We start from the raw sequence: 22,179 nt of genomic DNA, 5'->3' as shown, positions 1-22,179 counted from the left end.
GGCATAAGCAATCAATGCAAGAGACCCAATATCTGACTAACAGGCAGTCCAAACACACAGGAGAGACAAAATGAAGGAGAACAAATAATCAAAAGAATAGCAACCCACTCCAGTATTCTTGCCAGGAGGATCCCATGGACAAAGGAGCCTGGTGGGCTACAGTCCATAGGGTCACAAATAGTTGGATGCGACTGAAACAACTTAACACACACTCACACACAATAATACAATTTCTCAGCTAAACATGTGACTCTTTAGATGGAAAGGCTATACCAACTGCCCAGCCAAAGAACAAAATAATCTCACATTATGACTTAGCATTGTAAAATATCCGAACTTCAACCTTCAGAAAAGATTCCAAAGTTTCAAAGAAAACAAAAAGGTGCAAGAATCAGAGTGGCTTTAGACTCCTCATCAACAGCTCAATTTCAGAAGCTGGAGAAGTTCAAAATTTAGAGGGCAAGTAATTTTCAGGTTGGAATCGCTTATCACTGTAATCTTGATCCATGTATAGTGGACATTTTTAGACATAACTGAACTTTTATTATCTTTTAATCATTTTTATTTACTTATTTTCTATTTTGGGCTGCACTGGGTCTTCATTACTTTGCGTGGGCTTTCTCTAGTTTCTACGAGTGTGAACTACTCTTCCTTGCAACGTGTGATCATCTCACTGCAATGGGTTCTCTTATTGTGGAGCAGAAGCTCTAGAGTGAGCGGGCTTCAGTAGCTGCAGCTCGCAGGCTCTAGAGCGTGGACGCAGGAGCAGCGGCACAGGGGTTTACTTGCTCCATGGCATGTGGGATCTTCCTGGGCCAGGGATGGAACCCGAGTCCCCGGCATTGGCAGGTGGATTCTTATCCACTGCGCCACCAGGGAAGTTCAACTGAACTTTTAAAATGTATCTTGAACATATCCTTTCTTATTCAAATATGTGCTGCAACAAGGAATGTGGCGTGCATCAGATCAGATCAGATCAGTTGCTCAGTCGTGTCCGACTCTTTGCGACCCCATGAATTGCAGCACGCCAGGCCTCCCTGTCCATCACCAACTCCCGGAGTTCACTCAGACTCATGTCCATCACAGTTAAAGAAAAGCAAATATTTAATATTTTTAATATATTCTCTACCACATTCATTTTTTGACTGCACTGAAAACAAATACCTCAGCTATCAGATTGATAAAATTCAAAAGTTCGACACCATAATTTGTTGCCCAGACTATTGTGCAGGAAAGCAGGCAGTTTCCTACCCAGTAAGAATACAGACTTTATAAGCTCTGTAGAAAGGAATTTGTCTACAAATATACCTTAGTTTGTAATATTCTATTTTGGAATCATGTAAATATAAGAATAAATATTACATAACCATAAAACTAAATATTTAAAAAGTGATCTCTACATATTGAAATATCTAATATATTTAATGGTGGCATAACTTCATAGGTAGAACTATTTTAAGTGACTTTAAAACATGAAGTTGAGGGAATTCCCTGATGACCCAGTGGTCAGGACTTGGCACTTTCATGCTGGGGCCCCTGGCTTGATCTCTGTTTGGGAAATTGAAATCCCAAAAGCCACTCAGTATGACCAAAATAAATAAATAAATAAATTTGACTATATATATTTTGATGGAGATACTCTAAGGACCAAAAAAAAAAAAAAAAAACCCCAAAACAAGAAGCAAAAACAAATAAAACAAACAAAAATCCCTGCCTCCTCACAAAAGATCGTAAATTGTTTTCAGTAATCATGTTCTTATTGATATTGATATTATTATTCTAAGGGCTTCCCTCATAGTTCAGTTGGTAAAGAGTCTGCCTGCAATGCAGGAAACCCCGGTTTGATTCCTGGATCGAAGGAAATTGCAACCCACTCCAGTATTCTTGCCTGGAGAATCGCATGGACAGAGGAGCCTGGTGGGCTACAGTCCATGGGGTCGCAAGAGTCAGACACGGCTGAGCGATTAAGCACACATTATTCTGAGACTGTGTATGCATTGTGTATTGATTAAGTATTACTTGGGGAGAATAGGATTTTAAGTTTTGGGAAAAAGAGATGCAGCTACGGAAGTTAAGCTTAAGGAAAGCCTCTGTGGTGATGATTTTGAATTTAAAAGTATCAGTATGAGAAAAGGGCTTCCCAGGTGGCGCTAGTGGTAAAGAACCCACCTGCCAATGCAGGAGCCACAAGAAATGCAGGTTTGATCCCTGGGTTGGGAAGATCCCCTGGAAGAGGGAATGGCAACTCACTTCAGTATTCTTTCCTGGAGAAGGCCATGGACAGAGGAACCTGGCAGGCTATGGTCTATATGGTCACAAAGAGTCGGACACAACTAAAGCGACTTAGCACATATGAGAAAAAGGGGAAAAAAATTAAAATAGAAAAAAAAATGTATCAGTATGAACTCATGATTTTTTTTTTTTTTTTGCTTTAAAGAATAAACAATTCCTATCTCTCTAGGTTGAATAGGCCTTAACACTAACCAACTCAGTAGCAATTACCACCTTTAACATCCAGATTATGATAGCTGAATATTTCCCACTAAAAAACCAGTAGTCCTTGGAGAAATGGCTGAATCCTCGATCTGGGATAAAAAATCTACAAAATGAGCCTGGAACACCTTGTCTTCCAAAAAGCAAAAAAGCTATAGAACCCAAACAAAGCAAACTTCCAATATAACCAACATGAGGAGGCTCTCACTCTCCAAATAGGAGGTAAACTGTGCCTTGGTAAAGACAGTAGCTGTAACGGATGGGACACACAAGAAGGCTTCATTGCACACACTCAAAACAAACAAAACCTCTCACTGTTCACTGCTGAACGATGCTAGAAAGCCCAGCTATTATTTTGAAAACTGGCAAATAGAAGAAGTAAATCAACATTTATCCCACCTTGATATGAACTGTATTTGAGGTAACCAGATAGTTCATAAACAAAGATATTTTTCCTTTTTTGGTTTGTTTATTTAGAAGGATGGTAGCTAATAAGTGAAAAAGAAATGATGGAATAAGGAAATCACGATTTTTATTTTTCAGAGGACATAGGTTCCATCCCTGGTTGGGGAACTAAAATCCTGTAAGCCTTGTGGGCACACACAAAAAAGAGAAATCATCATTTTTACTATATTTAATGGATCTTCCCTGGTGGCTCAGACAGTAAAGCGTCTGCCTACAATGCGGAAGACCTGGGTTCAAGGAGGAAATGCAACCCACTCCAGTATTCTTGCCTGGAAAATCCCATGGAAGGAGGAACCTGGTAGGCTACAATCTGTGGGGTTGCAAAGAGTTGGACACGACTGAGCACTTTCACTTTTCAATGGATCTCAACAATGAATATCACTGGTTGATAATATTGCACAGAAAAGACACAACCAGACATTATGTGTCTCCTGAAGGTAGGACACTACAACACCGATGAGGTATTCTTGTCAATAAAAAATTGAACCTAAATCTGATCCAGCCTCTAGGTCTAACTTCACTTTCCAGGAAATGCAGGGAATGGGGAACATGACTAACACAACGTGGGCTCTAACTGGCAGACTCTTCAGAGTTGATAACTCTTTTTCCCCAACAAAGAAATTCCAAATTTTAAAAAACGTAGGAGGAAGACGGAGCCTACAAATTTAACAAGACTTGAGAGTCATTTCAACCAACGGCAACACATGCAACTCATTTCCTCCTGATTTGAACAAATAACTGTAAAAGAAATTATGAGGCAAACTGGAAAAATTATAGTATTGACTGGATGTTTGATGGAATTAACTATTTTTAGGTGGGATAACAGTACCACGGTTTTACTTAAAAATTTTTTTTTCCTTTAGAGATACATACTGAAATATTTACAGATGAAATGATGTATTAGAATTTGCTACACAGTAGTCCAGAATGAGGGGAGTGAATGGAGCTACAGATGCCAAGTTACTTAGGACTTGATGGTAGTTGAAGCTGTGATGATTCCATGGAGTTTTGAAATACTATTCTTGCTGCTTTTGCAAAAGTTTAAAATTGCCTATGATAAAAAATAATTTAAGTCATGAAAATTTTGAATTTTCTCTGTTATATACCCATGCTTGTTAAATATTAAAAAGTAACTTTTTACCAAAAATCTTTGACAACAACGGATATCCCAGAGAGAGGCACTGTGTTTAAGGATTTGTATACCCACAACACTGTTTGCCCCATGTGGCAGGCTGAATAATAGTCCCCCGCCTCCAATATCTACATCTAATCCCTGGAACCCGTGAATATGACTTCATATGGCAAAAAGAGACTTTGCAGATATAACTGAACTCCAGATTCTGGATGGAGAGATTTCCTGGATTGTCTGGGTGGTCAAAATGGCGTGGGTACCTTCATAGGTAGGAAGAGAGACAGTTGATGCAGAAAAAGAAGGTGACGTGACAACGGAAAGGTCTAAGGGAAACACATGTCAAGGAATGAGGACAGGGACTTCTCGGGTGGTCCAGAGCCTAAGTTTCCACACTCCCAATGCAGGGGGCCAGGTCCGACCCCACACACCGCACCTAACAGTTAGGCACACCACAGGGTGCTGCGGCTAAGACCTGGTGCAGCCAAATAAATAGATATTAAATATATATATATATATATATATATATTTTTTTTTTTTTTTTAAAGGAAAGAGGACAGCCTCCAGAAGCTGGAAAAGGCAAGGACACAGATTTCTCCACAGGGTGACCAGAAGGAAACAGTCTTGGCTACATCTTGATTTTAGCCCCAGAACTCATTATGAATTTCTGACTTCCAGGAGTGTAAGATAATTGTTATTATTTTTCAGTCACTAAGTCATGCCTGACTCTGGGACCACACGGACTGCAGCACGCCAGGCTCCCCTGTCCTTCACTATCTCCCGGAGTTTGCTCAAACTCACGTCCATCGAGATGCCATCCAACCATCTCATCCTCTGTTGTCCCTTCTCCTCCCGCCTTCAATCTCTCCCAGCATCAGGGTCTTTTCCAATGAGTCAACTCTTCGCATCAGGTGGCCAAAGTATTGGAGTTTCAGCTTCAGCATCAGTCCTTCCAACGAACACCCACGACTGATTTCCTTTAGGATGGACTGGTTGGATCTCCTTGCAGCCCAAGGGACTCTCAAGAGTCTTCTCCAACTCCACAGTTCAGCCCCAGAACTCATTTTGAATTTCTGACTTCCAGGACTGTAAGATAGTAAATCTATGTTATTTTAAGCCACTAAGTCTGTGGTAATCTGTCATGGCAACCACATAACATGACTGCATACCAGTCTGCAAGTTCAAGGTGTCCTGGGCAGAGCATGGAGGCTGTCCTACCTGGCTGTTAGCCCCCTAAAAGAGGCTTCCAATCCCCGAGCAGAGTATTGTGAGAATCGCAGGAAACACAGAGCAGAGCAGCCAGCTCAGGCACTGCTCAGCCAGTGTTTGCTCTCCCCTTTCTTCTCTTCACCTTCTGCCCTGTACTCGGTCTGCGGCCACAAGGCTAGCTAACAAGTGTGCGCATCTCCTGTAAAAGAAAACACGGAAGGAAAGACAACTTTACCTTCGAGTTTGGGTTTATAAATTAAAGTGAGAAGAAAAGCAAGGCCAACTGTCAAGGTCTTGGAGGTCTTTGTTAATAGGAACATGTCATTGTTATCTCAGAGAGCTGACCTTGATGGGAGTATTAGTTCTTACTTATGTCAAAGGAGAAAACACGCTTTAAATCTGTTTTCCTAGCAGGGAAATTCCATGGGGTTTTTAAAAGTCAAGATTATTACCAGAGCAATCAATGAATTCATTTGAACAATCGGTGTTTTGTCTGAAGTGAAAATTTCAAGCTGATGAAATTAAAGTGTGTTCAATTGGAAAATGTATCAAGGAAGGGAGGGAGGGAGGGATGGAGGAAGGAGAAAGAGGGGGAAAGGGGAGGGGGTAGAGGGCAGGGAAGGAGGGAAGGCTGATGTTACTCTGCGTCAACATGACTGCGTCACCAGAAGCCCAGATATCTCATTAAACAGTGTCTCTGGGTGTGTCTGTGAGAGTTTTTCACATTGCTATGCTATGCTATGCTAAGTCACTTCAGTCATGTCCGACTCTGTGTGACCCCATAGATGGCAGCCCACCAGGCTTCCCCGTCCCTGGGATTCTCCAGGCAAGAACACTGGAGTGGGTTGTCGTTTCCTTCTCCAATGCATGAAAGTGAAAAGTGAAAGTGAAGTCGCTCAGCCGCGTCCGACTCTTAGCAACCCCATGGACTGCAGCCTACCAGGCTCCTCCGTCCATGGGATTTTCCAGGCAAGAGTACTGGAGTGGGGTGCCATTGATGTATGGCAAAAACCATCACAATATTGTAAAGCAATTATCCTTTAATTCAGTTCAGTTCAGCTCAGTCACTCAGTTGTGTCCGACTCTGCGACCCCATGGACTGTTGCATGCCAGGCCTCCCTGTCTATCACCAACTCCCAGAGCTTACTCAAACTCATGTCCATTGAGTCGGTGATGCCATCCAACCATCTCATCCTCTGTCGTCCCCTTCTCCTCCTGCTCTCAATCTTTCCCAGCATCAGGGTCTTTTCAAATGAGCCAGTTCTTCCCATCAGGTGGCCAACGTGTTGGAGTTTCAGCTTCAGCATCAGTCCTTCCAATGAATATTCAGGACTGATTTCCTTAGGCCAGACTGGTTGGATCTCCTTGCAGTCCAAGAGACTCTCAAGAGTCTTCTCCAACACCACAGTTCAAAAGCATCAATTCTTTGGTGCTCAGCATTCTTTATAGTCCAACTCTCACATCCATACATGACCACTGGAAAAACCATAGCTTTGACCACATGGACCTTTGTAGGTGGCCTGAATTTATCTGGGTTCACTGCCTACACCATCAATGCCCAGCTTTCCTCTGGCACTGTAGACTAGAGTCAAGAAGACTAGAAAGTCAGGATCTTGGAGGGAAAGTCCCCGTGACAGTGTGTGTTTTGACTTCATCACTAATTCTCAAAAGCTAAATTTTAGGGAGCTTATCACATTTAGTCCTGCTCATTTCCAGTACTTGGAATGCTCCTCTTGCTTGTATCTCTGCTCTTAGAAAAGTGAGTGTACAACTTGGAGTCAGGCCCTGACCAAATGAATCCTTGTGGAGTCTGTCATCAGCCAAGGACTGGTGAACCCTGGGGTCCTGTTTCCCAAGAACACAATCCATGCGGGTTCTTGACCTGGAAAACAGCTTCCCCAGTCTGAACAGAGGCAGCTGACTGCTTGGTTCTTGGAAGCGCACATGAAAGCTGGGACGTGCACCCCCTTGGAGCAGGGTGTTCTTTGGGTTTAATGAAGTGGTGATGTGTCCATGACAGAGGTTGCAAGTTCAAGGCTGACATCACTCAGGTTCCACCCTCAGATAAGAAATCTAGGCCAGTGATTTGCTGGTTGCTTAACGGTACCAAGAGCTGCCTTAATGCAAGTTAAGCCTGGCAATGCCAGGCTCTTGATTTGGTTCAATTAATGATTTGGGGCCCAAAGTGGTTGCCCTTTCTAGTCCTAGTCCACATCTTATCTTTCGAGGGTCCTGGAGGGAATCTGTTTTCTTGTCTGGATGCTGAGGGCCAACCAGCACTTGCACAGGGACCTCAGGCTCCCGCCTCGTACTCTGTTTGTTTTGGAGCTGCATCAAGCCAGGCGGGATAGATTGCTCTACTTGAACTCTAAAGATGTCAGGCCCACCCCCCGACCTTCCTCCCAGCCCCACAGCTCTGATAAGTGAGGAGGCCTTGAGTTCAGAGACCCACAGACATACTTGGATGATTTTACACAAATCAGCGGGGCCATCTCCTGGCGAGCTCGGAGCAGCTCCGGAAGGGCCACCGGGCAGCGACGCAGGCATGGCCAACAGAACCAACATCTCTGCCCCGTACTACAGCTACGAATACTACCTGGACTACTTGGACCTCATGCCCGTGGATGAGAAGAAGCTGAGAGCCAATAAACGTGAGTCCTGAACTGGGGAAGCCGGCCCATCAGAGGCTGGGGGTTGGCGCAAATGGCTTTTCTCCATTCACTTATGAATCCCGGGATATCACGGGAAAGGCAGAATGGGACTCTGAACTCATAGACAGAAGGGAATGGAGGGTGTATCTATTATCTTCTGTAATAAGTTGAAAACTAGCCTCTTGAGAAACTAAGCCACTTTGGGGGCAGACTACACGGGTAAGACAGATTTCTCGATAGAGTTATGTTTGTCTAGGGCTCCAGTAACTAGATGAGTTTCTTCAAACTGTAGATTTCGAGTTTTCTGTTGTCTCCATGTAGATGTGGGAGAGAGCTACTGTGTTCACTTCTAAGATGTGTGACTAATTCTTATTAAAAATACCCAGCGAGGCTTCATCTTCATGGTCTCAGGAAGGACCACCAGACAAGTTAACAGCCTTTTCTTCATCTTAATCTGCCCAGTCTTTATCTCTGAAGTAACTCGGTAGTTTCTCAATAATCTTCTCTGATTATTCCAGTTACTCAGACCAGATAACAAGTCAGATGAGGAAATGAGCATAAAAAACAAAATGAAAACAAAGTTCCGGGAACCCATCCTTTCTGCCTATCCTGAAGTCCCTCAGGTTTCAGGAACTTCACTACAATCACACATAATGTCTGTCAAAAATAAATGTGTCCTTAGAAAGAACACAATACTTCCCATATGAAAAGAAACAGTCTGTTACAAACCAGCTCAAAACTGAAATTCACATCACTGGTATTATTTAATAAAAGGAGGCAGAGCCCTGGCAGGGTCCTTGGGGAAAGTCCTATAGAATGTCTGGTCAGGAAGTGTTCTGTTTCCTGTGTCATATCCACCTTCCAGAAGTGAAGGACTTCTGTTTCATGTTTGCTGAGGACTTCCTGTATTCCTGACACTGTAGCAAAACTTTTGGGGGGACAATAGATTTGGTGTGTTTTCTGATACAAGCTATATACCCATGAAATGAAAATGCAGTTTCTTCACATGTAACTCACAATATGGAAGACATAGAGTAATAGGGAGAAAATGGCAGATTTGAAATAAAAGCCCACTCACAGATATTATCAAAAGTTCAGAACTTCAAGATCCATGCTGCCCTGGACAACATATAGATGTGCATTCAGGAAGGACTTTTTAAAATGAGCACAAATTAAATAAAATTCTAGCTCGGCTTCTGACACCTCACTCATCACCTGGGCTCCAAAGTTGATCCCCGCTGCTTTGTGTTGGGAGGCTGTTTGCAACTTCAGGAGCTTAGAACACACGATCTCAATCTCCGCCCCTGCCCATTACCCACAGGTAACTTACATTTCTGGGGAAAATGGCTGGTGTTCTCTAAATTGTGTGTGAGGTTTGAGATGTTCTTTTTTTTTTTTTTTTTGCACTTTGAACTAGAGTCGGACATTTACAACCTGGGGAACTAGATATGAGGTCAAATAAGTTCTTCCTCAAATTCCCAAACCCAATAACAATTATTTCAGTAAGGAATCTTGCCAGAGAGACCAGTCACTGTCCCCACCCTGGACAACCTAGATATTGAGGACTTTTGACACTCACAGGGAGAGGCCAGGCTCTGTGTCCCTCCTATGAAAAGTAAGTATCAATTGGTATTTTTATAGAAAGTATTCAAGTTATACATCTTAGGGGACTGGCTAAATAGCTCTTTCATATCTGCATACAGAGTATAGAAAACATGATATCTACAATTTGAAAAAACCTACCCAGCTTACTGGAACTCCAAACAAATACATTAAACTCTATTAAGAAATACATTTTAAGGGAATTCCCTGGTGGTCTAGTGGTTGGAACTGAGTGCTTTCACTGCCCAGGGTCCAGGGTTCAATTCCTGGTCAGGGTTATAATAAGATCCCACAAGCCATGTGGTATGGCCAAAAATAAACAAACAAACAAATAAAAAAGTTTTAAGTTTCATTTATTGAGAAAAAAGGAAATCCATCTTAAAAGAATATTTTGTCTCAAAAGTATCTTAGAAAGATACAGTGTATCACAAAAGTGTCTTAGAAAGTTAATTCTAAATTTATCACAAAGGCTGCCAAATAGCATTTTATACCCAAGTCCTAGGTATCAGGAATCTTTGATATCCACAGAGAGAGGTGCTTTCTCTGGGCCCCTTTACTCCTGTTTGTGTCTCACATATCCCAGGCTTCATGTCCTGATTTTTATTTCTATTGTCTCTGGGAAAGAAATTTGGGGCTAGGCAAAACTCCATCCCCCGCTGGGGTGTTTGCACCTTGAATAGGTTAATTGTCTAGTTTTTGTTGTTTTTTTCTGGGTGACCAGCCATGGACCAGTGACTCTGTCGAGTCTAGGTACATGGACTCTAAGCCTGTTGGCTGTAATTCACATCTTAACTCTGCCACTTACTAGCTCTGTGTCTTGGGTAAGTAAGCTGGTGAGCCCAGGCCAGATTCAGGAGGAGGGAATTAGATGGGTTCCAGTGCAAGAAGGGTTAAAAATGGGAGGCAGAGGAATTCCCTGGAGGTCCAGTGGTTCAGACCTTGTGCTTCCAGGGCAGGGGGCAGGGGTTCACTCCCTGGGGAACTCAGATCCTGCATGCCGTGTGGCACAGCCAAAAATAAGCAAAACAACAAACTGGAGGCAGTCTTTTCAGTTCACCATAAACAAGAAAAATATGGCAGATGGCAAGATGTGCTCCAAAGAAAAATCAAATGGGAAAGGTGGCTAGGAGAGCGGGGACCCAAGGGTGGAAGAAGGCTGGTGAAGGCCTCACCTGTGGCCTGTGAAGAGATGAGAGATTAAGTCTTGACGATGTCTTGGGAAGGAACCTTTTAGGAACACCAAGGGCCAAGGCTCTGAAGCAGAGGAGTGCCTGGTATATTCCAGGAATGACAAAGAGACTGCAGTGACTATTCCTTATATTTTGGGGAGCTACTTTTGAAAACTATCTTTTTCTCTTAAAATGGAAACCACCTTATTATTTCATAAGTCCACACAACCCATCCATCAACAGGAAAAAAAAAAATAGAAATACGAGCTGCTGCTGCTGCTGCTACATCGCTTCAGTCGTGTCCGACTCTGTGCGACCCCATAGACGGCAGGCCACCAGGCACCCCCACCCCCGTCCCTGGGATTCTCCAGGCAAGAAGACTGGAGTGGGTTGCCATTTCCTTCTTCAAAGCATAAAAGTGAAAAATGAAAGTGAGGTCGCTCAGTCGTGTCCGACTCTTAAGTGACCCCATGGACTGTATATAGTCACTAGCAGTCTGTTAATGAAAGAAAGGAATGTCTTAAAACTCAGAATGGCACGAGGCCCCTCACCCATAAGATTCATTTTGGGATAATCTTGGCACCAAATGGTTCAACCTGGGCCATAAAATGATTAACTTGAATCTTGAAGAAGGGCAGACCACCATACAAATAGCTTCATTTACATAGATTAGGGAAACAATATCTGAGTATAACATACTGGTTTGTCAAGTAGGTTCTGAGCCAAGAGGCGGAACCGACTTGAAGACCGAGTCTGGCGTAAACGCATAGTACATTAGCATAGCTTAAGACAAACATTTCCATAAGAAAAAGGCCTTGGTTATCTCTAGGTTTGAGAATAGTTAACTTCAGGCGAAACCAGGTGTCCTTATGGCAACACAGTATTTTAAGAGAAACCTCCTTTTAAATTTGTACAGAGAAGGAAAAAATATCGCTAGTTTGTTTCCTCCTGCCGCTTAAGAGAGAGAAAAATGTCTGACACTTGCAGGCTATTTCCTCCCTTTGGAGACCCCTGGCCTTCCTGCCTGTTACCCTCTCACTCTGTTACTTGGGTTTGAAGGTAGAGGAAGGTAGGTGTGAGTCCAGGTGAGCTTGGACAGAAGTCAGCCACAGAAGGCAGGTGACCTCCGTTGCTGACAAATGCAACTTTCTCTCCTTGCCAGTTTCTCTGGGTTGGATCTCCATCCCAGTCAAACAAATCACAAACCGTCACGCCCCAGGTCTGTGCACATGAAAGACAGAAAGATGCCAGGAATGCTTTAGGGGGAGACAGAGAAGCAAAGCTCTCCCTCAGACCACCTCACTAGAAGGTCCCCTGGGGCAGCGGGTTGGCATGGTGAAGGCCAGATTGGGTTTGACTTATGTCAAGTTGAGAAAAAGACAAAAATAGAAGAAAAAAGTACCCAAGTTCATGTGTTAACCTAACAAGCAGGAAGGATTTTAAGATTTATGTGTTCATGCCCAGACGGTGGAATTTATTCCATCATGGTTGGACGGATAATTGGAAAGATCTCGGGATGCAGACACATTTTTATGAGCCTTCAACGCTGAGTTGAAGGCTGTGGGTTGCCCTTCCTCAGGGAAGGCTTGAAATCTGGTGTGTGATTCTGTTACAGGGACTTCACAAAGACTGTCACCCCTGTGATTTTCAGACATGGCTTCTGTTTCATGGAAATGTTAAGAATCTCCCTGTCAAAAAGTTGGAAAATAGAAATCTGTCTCCTGAGACCCTGCCTGAACAAACGGATTCCACATTTGATTCTGTTCCTTTTTCAGAGGCTAAGCTCTGGAGAAAAAAAAGACAATCTCATATTCCCATCTTACAGTGACAATACAGATAATGTTAATACAATGAGTCTCCAAATACTGGTTGAATGCTCCCTTGCAGGGAGTGTGGAGGCGGACTGATTTCCCTTGGGTACTGCCTGGCCTTACCTGGTATTATTTACCTCTTAGGTCAGTATGTCTTCTTCCTTAAATTACCAGTTAGAAAAAATTTGTCATAGCCCACACTGACTTCTGCTGAGGCACTGCCTCTGGCAGCTTCAATAATAAGGCAGTCTGTTCATCTGCTTCTCCAACAGCTGGGAGAAGAAGAACAAAAACACATCACTAACCAATCTCTTCTGAACACAGTGAATAGACTTTAGGGTAAAGATTGATTTCTATAAATCTTCTCTCCTGGTCAGAGCAATCAAGTTCAAGTTGTTGTGGCTGTTCAGTCACTCAGTCGTGTCCAACTCTTTGCGACCCCATGGACTTCAGCATGCCAGGTTTCCCTGTCCTTCACCATTTCCCAGAGTTTGCTCAAACTCACGTCCATTGAGTCGATGATGCTATTCATCTCTTTCAGTCAGGTTACAACTTGTTCTTTTTTTCTGGTTGTACTGGGTCTTCATTGTGGCACTTAGTTGCAGCATGCAACTGGGCTTCTCTTGTTGAGGATCACGGGCTCTAGAGCACCCAGGCTCTCTAGTTTCAGTGGGCTTAGTAGCCCTGCAAGTATGTAGGGTCTTAGTTCCCCAACCAGGGATCCAATGCACATCCCTTGTATTGAAAGGTGGATCCTTAACCACTGGACCACCAGGGAAGTCCCACAACTTTTATTATGATGTCTAAGCCTTCTGCAGATGGTCAGTTCCATGGGTGCGATGTAAGCAGTGAAAGCGATTTTTAAACAAAGATTGAGAATGTGCTCTTGGAACAAATTTCCCATCAAGCTAGCCTCGTGTGGAGCTGTCATACTTGAATGAGTCCGTCATTCCTCAAAACCTGCTTGGTACTCGTCCTTTGGAACTGACTTTGGTGGCCCTGACACATTCTATGAAATGTCCACAGTGATACATTATGTATTTCTTTGGAAGGTGGATTTGCTTCTGGGAAACAGTTTAGAATCACCCATAAACCAATCAGGTGAATGAAATTAAGTGATTGCTACCATTTGGGTATTGAAAATAAGATATGATCTCAAGAAAAAAAAAAGGATATGATCTCATAAAGTGGCAAGATTGGTGTGTGTGTGTGTGTGTGTGTATCCTTGAAGGTAATTCCAAAAGTATAATTTATAAATGTTTGATCAATATAGGTATTTTAGAAAATGTACCTAACTCTACAGTAGAGAGCGCTTCCCTCGGAGCTCAGTCGGTAAAGAATCTGCCTGCCATGCAGGAGACCTGAGTTCAATTCCTGGGTCAAGAAGATCCCCTGGAGAAGGAAATGGCAACCCATTCCAGTATTCTTGCCTGGAGAATTCCATGGACAGAGGAGCCCGGCAGGCTCTAGTCCGCGGTGTCTGAAGAGTCTGACACGACTTAGCAACCAAACCACCACCACCACCACAGTAGAGAGAGGATGATTATTTTGAAAGTCAGCATTTATTTGGAATTGTCAGTTTTGGTATGTTCATTTAAGAAGTCATTTATTGATTTTTGTCCAGATTCAATGGAGAAAATTGGTTACATTAATGGAATACCAGATAAAACAGACTGATTTCTCTCTCATGTAAAAGTTTTCAGGGCAGGGTGGTAGGTCAGCTCCATGAAGTCTTCAAGGACTGGCTTTGTTTCAGCTCACACCTCTGCCATCCCTGGGATGTGTCCTCACCATCATGTTCCAATCCTGGCTATAGCCATCACATCCATGTTCTGGGCAGCAAAACAGAGTAAGGGAATACAAAGGGATGCATGTGTTAGAAATCTAGCCATCTCCACAGGATTCCTAGAAGCTGGCTTGCAAATGCTCCATTCACATCTCATTGGCCAGAACCTTGTCACATGACCATACTAACTGAAAGGGAGGCTGGGAAATATAGTCTTTATCTCAGGCAGCCATGTGCCTAGCTACAGGAGGAGTTCTATTACTATGGAAGCAGGTGAAGGATTGACAAGAACAATTACCTTTACTCATAGCTTACGTTTTAGGGAGCTTGAAGGAAGCAGCGACATCACTTGCCACAAAACACTCTTAACAGAAATAATGATTTTAATTCTGTGTACAGATCATTTCACAACCATTAAATGAGGAAATCCTGCCATGGGCATTACATATGCATGTTATTTAATTTGCATAACAGCCTGTATAACACACGCTATTATCCCCATTTAACTGATGAGGAAACAGATTTAGAGATGTAAAAATCTCAGATGGCTTGAGATCACAAAGCTTGGAAATAGTCAAGTCAGAATTTGAACTCAAAATTGACCTCCTCCAGGGTCTAGGCTCTTAACCCCATTTTTATCCCCCAGGAAGGGAAAAATCTTGCTGTTAACTTTCTCCTGGGACTCTAGAGAAGAGGGAAGGGAAGAGGAGTTTTCCATGACTGAACCAGTTTCATTGTCAAGCCAGTCTGGTGCTCCTTGTTGTAAAGACAAACTCAAGGGTTGTTTAAACTGTTCCCACCCTGGAGAATGACAGCTCTTGTCCTTGTAACAAAATGTTCTTTCCAAGCACTTAGGCTGACCCTTCAGGAGGAAGAGGGAAAAACCCTATTTTCTTGGCTGCCTTTTTCAAAAGCACATGATGAAAGAGAACACCGTGCAGGAAGCGGCTGGTGTCTGCTGTTCGCTCTTTTGGTCTGACAAAATTAAAATTTCACTTCTCGGAAGACTCTGTGTTCTGAAGAGGTATTATCTCATTTCCTGCTCAGCATCTGGAGATAATGACCAAGGGCTAGGACAGACAGAGTGAGCCTGGGAGAGGGGAAAGGGCGTTTCAACTGCTCAGTTTCTGATGATGTTTTCTTTGAGGCTCTGATGGAACTTATCTAGGTACCAAAGATCTCAAATCCTGCATTGTTTTTTTTTTTTTTTTTCTTAATGAAAGAAGAAGAGCATTAGTGTCTGCAGAAATCTGAAACTTCCTTAAACATTAGAACTCCCAAACCAAATTTTCTGAGAACATATATACTCTTATACTCTGAGGGTTAGACAATAAATTGTGACTCTTTAGGACAGAGTTGAATTAAAGCAGGTTCTGGGGAATAATACACAGTGAACAGGCAAGGAACACTTCGAAAGTCAGAGGCTTCTTTTGATTGACATACACACACTACTATTCATAAAACGGAAAACTAATAAAGACCTACTGTATACAGCACAGGGAAATCTACTCAATACTCTGTAATGGCCTATATAGGAAAAGAATTTAAGAAACAGTGTATATCGTGTCTGACTCTTTGCGACACCATGGACTGTAGCCCGCCAGGCTCCTCTGTCCTTGGAATTCTCCAGACAAGAATACTAGAGTGTATAGCCGTTCCCTTTTCCAGGAGATCTTCCCAACCCAGGGACTGAACCCAGGTCTCCTGCATTGCAGGTGGATTCTTCACCAGCTGAGCCACCAGGGAAGCCATGTGTATATGTATGTATGTATATAAGTGTATATATATAGAGAGAGAGAGAGAGAGCGAGAGAGAGCGAGCGAGAGAGAGAGCGCGATGACTCACTTTGCTGTACACCTGAAACTAACACATTTGGCTATGTTAGGAGCTTGCTTTGTTTGGGTTTTTATAGCTTTTTTGCTTTCTGGAAGACAAGATGTTCCAGGCTCATTTTGTAGATTTCTTATCCCAGATCGTGGATTTTTAAAAATTAAAAAAAAAGCTTAGTACAGACAGCAGCAACCTCATTTCCTGTTTCCCAGGAGCCCGTACATCCCCTTTAACAGTGTGATGCTGCAGGGCAGGCCAGCCATGTCTCAGATCAGGGACAGAAAGCAGAGAGGGTGTGAGTCAGCCTGAGGGGCTCTGCTGTCCTTGCCTCTCTGCAGTGTGAGTGCCAACTTGCTGATACATTTCAAGGTGGTGGCGTCCATGAGGCCTTTTGCCAATACCGCATCTTTTCCTTGTTACCTGTTTTTGACACTTTTAGGATTTAAAATCAACTCATAAGATTTTAGTTTCTCCCTCTAGCTGTCTTGGGTCATAGAGGCAGAGGCAACAATTTTACTCAATGACTACTATTTACCCCATACATCTCTAATCATTTATCCATTCAGTTAGTTATTTGTTCATTTATTTATCTATTTATGGCACTTTTTAACCTGAATACATCACAGAAATCTTGTTTGTTTGAACAGGAGGCAGGGCAGGACTAGTGCTGGTGGTTGTAGGAGGAGTGTCGAGGAGGATGCTGGTGGACAGATGCAGAACCCTAAAGGGGGTCAGCGATTTCTGGTGGGCAAGGATCCTTAACAGCCCCCAGCAAAACCTGACTTGCATAAGTGCTTACTACATGCCTGTTGATTACCGTCCTTCAGTGGCTTTCTTGGGTCATACACGTAGGTGCCTAGCATATCTCAGTCTGGGGCATCTTGTCCTGGGGGCAAGAGTGTGTCTGGGATAAGATACTTGCAGACACTAATTATGAACCCAGTATGCTTCCCTGGTGGCTCAGTGGTAAAGAATCTGCCCACAATGCAGATGTGGGCTTGATCCCTGGGTCAGGAAGATCCTCTGGAGAAGGCCCATGGACAGAGGATCCTGGTGGGTTACAGTCCATGGGGTCACAGAGTTGGACGCGACTTAGCTACTAAAACAATAACTCTGGGCCCAGAGCCATAGAAACAAACAAGAGAAACAAACACATTCCTACAGTTCCCTAGCAACTTGCTGAATGTTTTGACCCAGAGCCCTGGATAAAGTTACCTCCAAACGGCCAGGTTCCACCAGGTTCTACCAGGGCCCCGAAGAGGCTGAGCATCTTTCCTGATTTTCCTGCATGTTTTCACCTCCAGCCAATGATAGAGCCAGAGTGGTGGCTGCAATGGTGCTTTTTCCTCCTGCCACAGCTCCCCAGCTGGCCCTGTGCCCCAAAAAGAGAGGGACCATGTCTTTTCACCTCCCGCAGCCTGGCCGGGCAGCCTTGGGTGACATCTCCACAGCCTGGCCCTCCCCGGAGCAGGTTAGGAGCATTTTCTGGTGCATATCATTTTTCTAAGTCTCTGATCTTGGGGTCTTTGAAGCGGTCCCCAACTGAGCTGATCGCAGAAGGCTCTTGGTAGGGGCTGCAGTCCTCACAGGAGAGAGGAGGCTGTCATGCCACATGAAATTGCTCACAGCACTTTCTTCTCCTTCCTGGGAGGAAGGAAGAGGGGAAGACCCACTCTGAGCAACAAAAGCAGCCAAAAAATCAAGTCCGGAGTCGGGGGTGGTGGTGGTGGCATGGGAACCCAGTTTCATTTACTGTTTTCCTCTCAGTCATCACCCTAAACTGACCCAGTGACTAGTCTCTCTGGGAAAAAAGCCAAGTCCCTGCTGCCTCTTTCTTTCCCAAGGTTATCAGTATTATTTAATTGTTATTATTATTTTGGCTGTGCTGGGTCTTTGCTGTGGCGCAACGCTCTCTACTTCTGGAGCAGGCTTGGCTTCCCTGTGGCACGTGGGATCTTAGTTCCCTGCCCAGGGATTGTACCCATATACCCTGCATTGGGTGTTGCTAGTGGTAAAGAACTGCCCGCCAAGGCAGGAGGCCTATGAAACAGGTTCGATCTCTGGGTTGGGAAGATCCCCTGGAGGAGGGCATGGCACCCCACTCCAGCATCCTTGCCTGGAGAATCTCCACAGACAGAGGAGCCAGAAGGGCCACAGTCTATGGGGTCACACAGAGTCAGACACGACTGAAGCGACTCAGCACACAGGGATGTACACGGTGCACTGGAATGCCGATTCTTAACCGCTGGACCACCAGGGAAGTCCCTCAAGGTGGTTATTGACGGGAAAATCTTCTCACTGGCCACTTACTGAGAAGGGTCTCTCCCAGAGCCCCAGTTCCGCAGCACGTGGGGACCGTGGGGCACGTGAGCTCACACTGACGTCGACGTGTATGTCCCCACCCACAGATTCGATCGTCATCGCCTTCTGGGTGAGCCTGGCAGCTTTCGTGGTTTTTCTCTTCCTCATCCTTCTCTACATGTCCTGGTCAGGCTCTCCACAGACAAGGTAAGGACGGGGGTGTGTGGCTAAACAGGGGGCCACCATGTCCAAGGCAGAATACCTTTGGCCATGGAAAGGAATAAAGCCTTTTGATTCGTGCTACCTGGATGAACCTCAGAAACATTGTGCTACGTGAAGGAAGCCAGACACGAAAGGCCACACAGTGTGTGACTCCGTTGATGTGAAATGTGGCAGAAGAGACAAACTCATAGACAGAAGATTTAGTGGTTGCCCAGGGCTGGGGAGAAGCAAAGGAAGGTGACTGCCCAGGGGTAGGGGGTTTCTTTCAACGATCGTGGTAATGGTCTCACTGCTCAGGGAACATACTAAAGATGGCTGGATTTTACATTTTAGCTTCGTTATGTATAGAACATACCTCCATTAAGCTGCTGCAGATAATGAAGCCAAGGTGACCCTGTGCCAATCAGGTCACCAGCTCACCAGGAAAGCGAAGACCCTCATCTACGGCCACCTTCTGTTGTCAGATGCCTACTGTGTACCTCTGTGGTTCAACTGGAGGCAACCCACGCGTTCCAAGCAGTAATTAGAGCTGAGCTCATTAGACGTTCACTCTCCTGTGTTCATGCAGTTGGCCTCCCACACTCAATTTTCCTCTGGCTTAATCCACCCAAGACAGCCACCGCTGTCCTAAGAATGATGCTTCCAAGGGGCTCTATACCACCGGTCTCCCTGCCATAGCTGATGGGACCAGGGATGGGCAACTAACCCAGAGAGGGTGACTGAGGGCTAGCCACTGCCCTTGGAAATGTGTGGCCTGGCAGGACAATAGCTGGGCTCAGGAGGCACTGGCGTGTCCAGAGGAAGACCTGGGGGGCGGGGGTGGGGGCGGAGGGCTGGGCCCCTAATCTGGACCAAGTCGTGGGGAGTGGGAACCAGGAGTCGGCACAGGAAGCTGGGGGCGGGGACAGGTGAGCAGAGCTGTTCTGAGAGGAAGGGAAAAGGAGTCTCCAAGCCTCTGAGGGAACCAGAGGGCAGCCCCTGTGCCTGGGGGTGGGGTGGGGGCTCACGTCCAGACTCCTGAGGCTCTGAAGATGCATAGGCTTGCCTCGGTGGGGGTGGGGGGGGGCTCTATTTCTTCTAGCCCCTCCGCCACCCGCCCAGCCACAGTGTCTCACCCACCAGGTCTTTCAGGGCCCCTCGGTCGCAAGTGGGAGGCGTGGGAGGCGGGGACCAGGTCTGGAGCAGCGAGGAGACCTAGTCCTTCAGCTTTCAGAGCTTACACTGAAGCTAAGCAGGTCCTCACCCTCAAGAGACATCCTGACAAACCAGCCGAAGAAATTGCCTCTGTCTTCTACTCTTCTGAGGTGACCTGGAGCCAGCCCTGTGCTAAGGACCACCAGCTCCTGTCCCAGCAGAAGGTTCCAAGGTCCAGTGGGCACGTGGGGGTCTCTCCCATCTCCTGAGCTACTGTTCCCCGCTCCCCACCCCTGACCGGCCACGTGGCTTGCTAAACAAAACACTCTCCAGGGACTTCGTGACAGACAAGGAATGCTCCCTGTTGTAGCCACGCATTCCCAGAAAAAAACTCACTCAGAAGGACAATGCAGATAGTGGAGTGCAGTTTATTATACCCGCGGGCCCAAGGCAGAGTCTCCTCTTAGCCAAGGAGCCCGATCAGTTTTTGTGAAAACTTTATATACCTTAAGTGTACGTGCCCAAACCCACTTCCCCAAATTCCCTGAAACTAGACTGAACAAAGGAAAAGAAAGATACAATCAAAGTTAACCTGTGATTCACATGCCTTAAGCCTAGGTAGTTAACAGTGGACAATTATCAATAGGCCTGTGGTCATACCCCAATAAGCATAATAGAATGTATGATTCTATTCAGTTACACAGATAATTAGGGTATTCTTTTAGGCGATGGAGAGCCCTGGGGCTCTTCCTTCCGGGGGCCTGGTTTCCCATAGATACTGAGCATATAGCTCAAAGTCCACAGTCAGGCCCACGATGGGAGTCCTGCTTTCAAGATCGAGCCTGTTCTGTTTCCTCCTTCACTCGGGGAGGGCCAAGGGGTCCTAAGTTAGATTTGAGAAAGAGAATAGTGAGTTGCTTCCCAAAGAGGCATTCTTCCCGTGCTGAAACAAAACAAAAACTATTTAACAAAAAGATCATGCTAGTGTCGTCTGAGGCCCTCTGGAAGGTGGCAGTGCTTCCCTGCGCGTCCCTTCCTGACCCTCTTCATTCACATTACAGTTGTAACCACGTGTGGCCCAGTTCTCTAGCTTAGATACCTATCAATTCATGGTCTCCTCTCACCCTGATGCCACGAGGCAGTTGTTACTGTCATCCCATTTCACTGATGGAACCGAAGGCAGGCGGACTGCCCACTGCCACGGCACCTCAAGGGCAGGAGGGTCCATCCAGGGAGAACGTGTCTCTGGCTGAGACACAAGACGAGCTGCACTCAACCACATGGGTGGACGGAAGATCGACCAGATCCCCCTCCATCTCCCTGCCTCCCAGCTGTGAATGGACACACCAGGTCGGAGGGAAAGTCCCAAGGTCAAGGTTACCATTGAGCACTTCTCTCTTCTATTTCTCCACCGACGTAACCTCGGTGAGCCAAGCTGACCCCCACCCCACCCCCGGGCCTGCTCCCCTGGCAGAGGGGCTCTGGCCTGGGGAGAACCTCCTCCTTAGGCTTTGGCCAGGCAGGAAGTCCCCAGGAAGGACCCTTCCTTTGGTGGCTTGGACGTCTTCTCCCATCTGCTCTGTCCACAGGAACGCCACTCAGCAGCCCCCAACATGTTCCTGGAATCTTGGCCTCAACCTCCCGCTCTGCATCTGGAGGCAACCCAGCACCCCAGGGCCCCACCGAGCTCGGTCGAGGAACCAGACGCCGGAGCATCCCGGCTGTCCAGCGGCTACAACGAGAGAGCCCCTCAACCTCAGCACCCCAGGGACCATCCTGCTCTCCTCTGGGAACTAGCCCTTGGTGGGGACCCACAGGGCACCAGCTGACGTCAGCAACATGCCCAGTGAGCCTCCCCTGCAGACAGAACCTCTCGATGGGAGCACCAACACCCCAAACCCAGGTGCCCTCTGAAAGCCTGTTTACGTAGCAAGATGGGCAAGTGGGTCAAGAATGACTCCACCAGAGGGCATGTGTATGCATTTATCCTGGGCTGGCAGCCAGGCCCAGCCAACCGAGGGAAATAGGCACAAATACTGCTCCTTTTTATTTAGTGCACTTACTGCTTATGCTTGTGTTGAGGACAGAAAAATAAAATACATATGAATGAAGATGAAAATATATTTACTAATCTTTACTATGTCACCTTTTAGTTTCAGCTACTACTTCTGCAATATTCTTTTTATAAATGACTCTCAGTTCACATGGCTGATCTGTACCTTTTTTAGGGCACCCGTGAAGGGCCTGCCAGGTTCCCCTCCACCCCTCCACAGCGCCTGCCCAGCCAGGCTCGCTGACTGTGGTCAAGGGACCCAAGCCACACCTTCCATGCAGCCGGGTCCAGCAGGCAGGGCCTGAGCCCAACTGGCAGGAGGGT

The 22,179-nt window shown here is 45.6% G+C and overlaps 1 protein-coding gene across 1 annotated transcript; it reads left to right on the top strand.

Annotated features, from left to right (window-relative positions):
* Positions 1 to 7,440: 7,440 nt before the first annotated feature.
* Positions 7,441 to 21,921, top strand: MRAP (melanocortin 2 receptor accessory protein). Its single transcript, XM_027538354.1, has 3 exons — positions 7,441 to 7,947; positions 18,554 to 18,653; positions 21,392 to 21,921. Exons 1-3 carry the CDS (start codon positions 7,671 to 7,673, stop codon positions 21,597 to 21,599), a joined length of 585 nt encoding a protein of 194 aa, XP_027394155.1. The 5' UTR covers positions 7,441 to 7,670; the 3' UTR covers positions 21,600 to 21,921.
* Positions 21,922 to 22,179: the final 258 nt, after the last annotated feature.

This window comes from Bos indicus x Bos taurus, chromosome 1 (genome assembly GCF_003369695.1).
Source record: "Bos indicus x Bos taurus breed Angus x Brahman F1 hybrid chromosome 1, Bos_hybrid_MaternalHap_v2.0, whole genome shotgun sequence".
NCBI lineage: Eukaryota > Metazoa > Chordata > Mammalia > Artiodactyla > Bovidae > Bos > Bos indicus x Bos taurus.
This window is presented reverse-complemented; position numbering and strand designations above follow the sequence as displayed.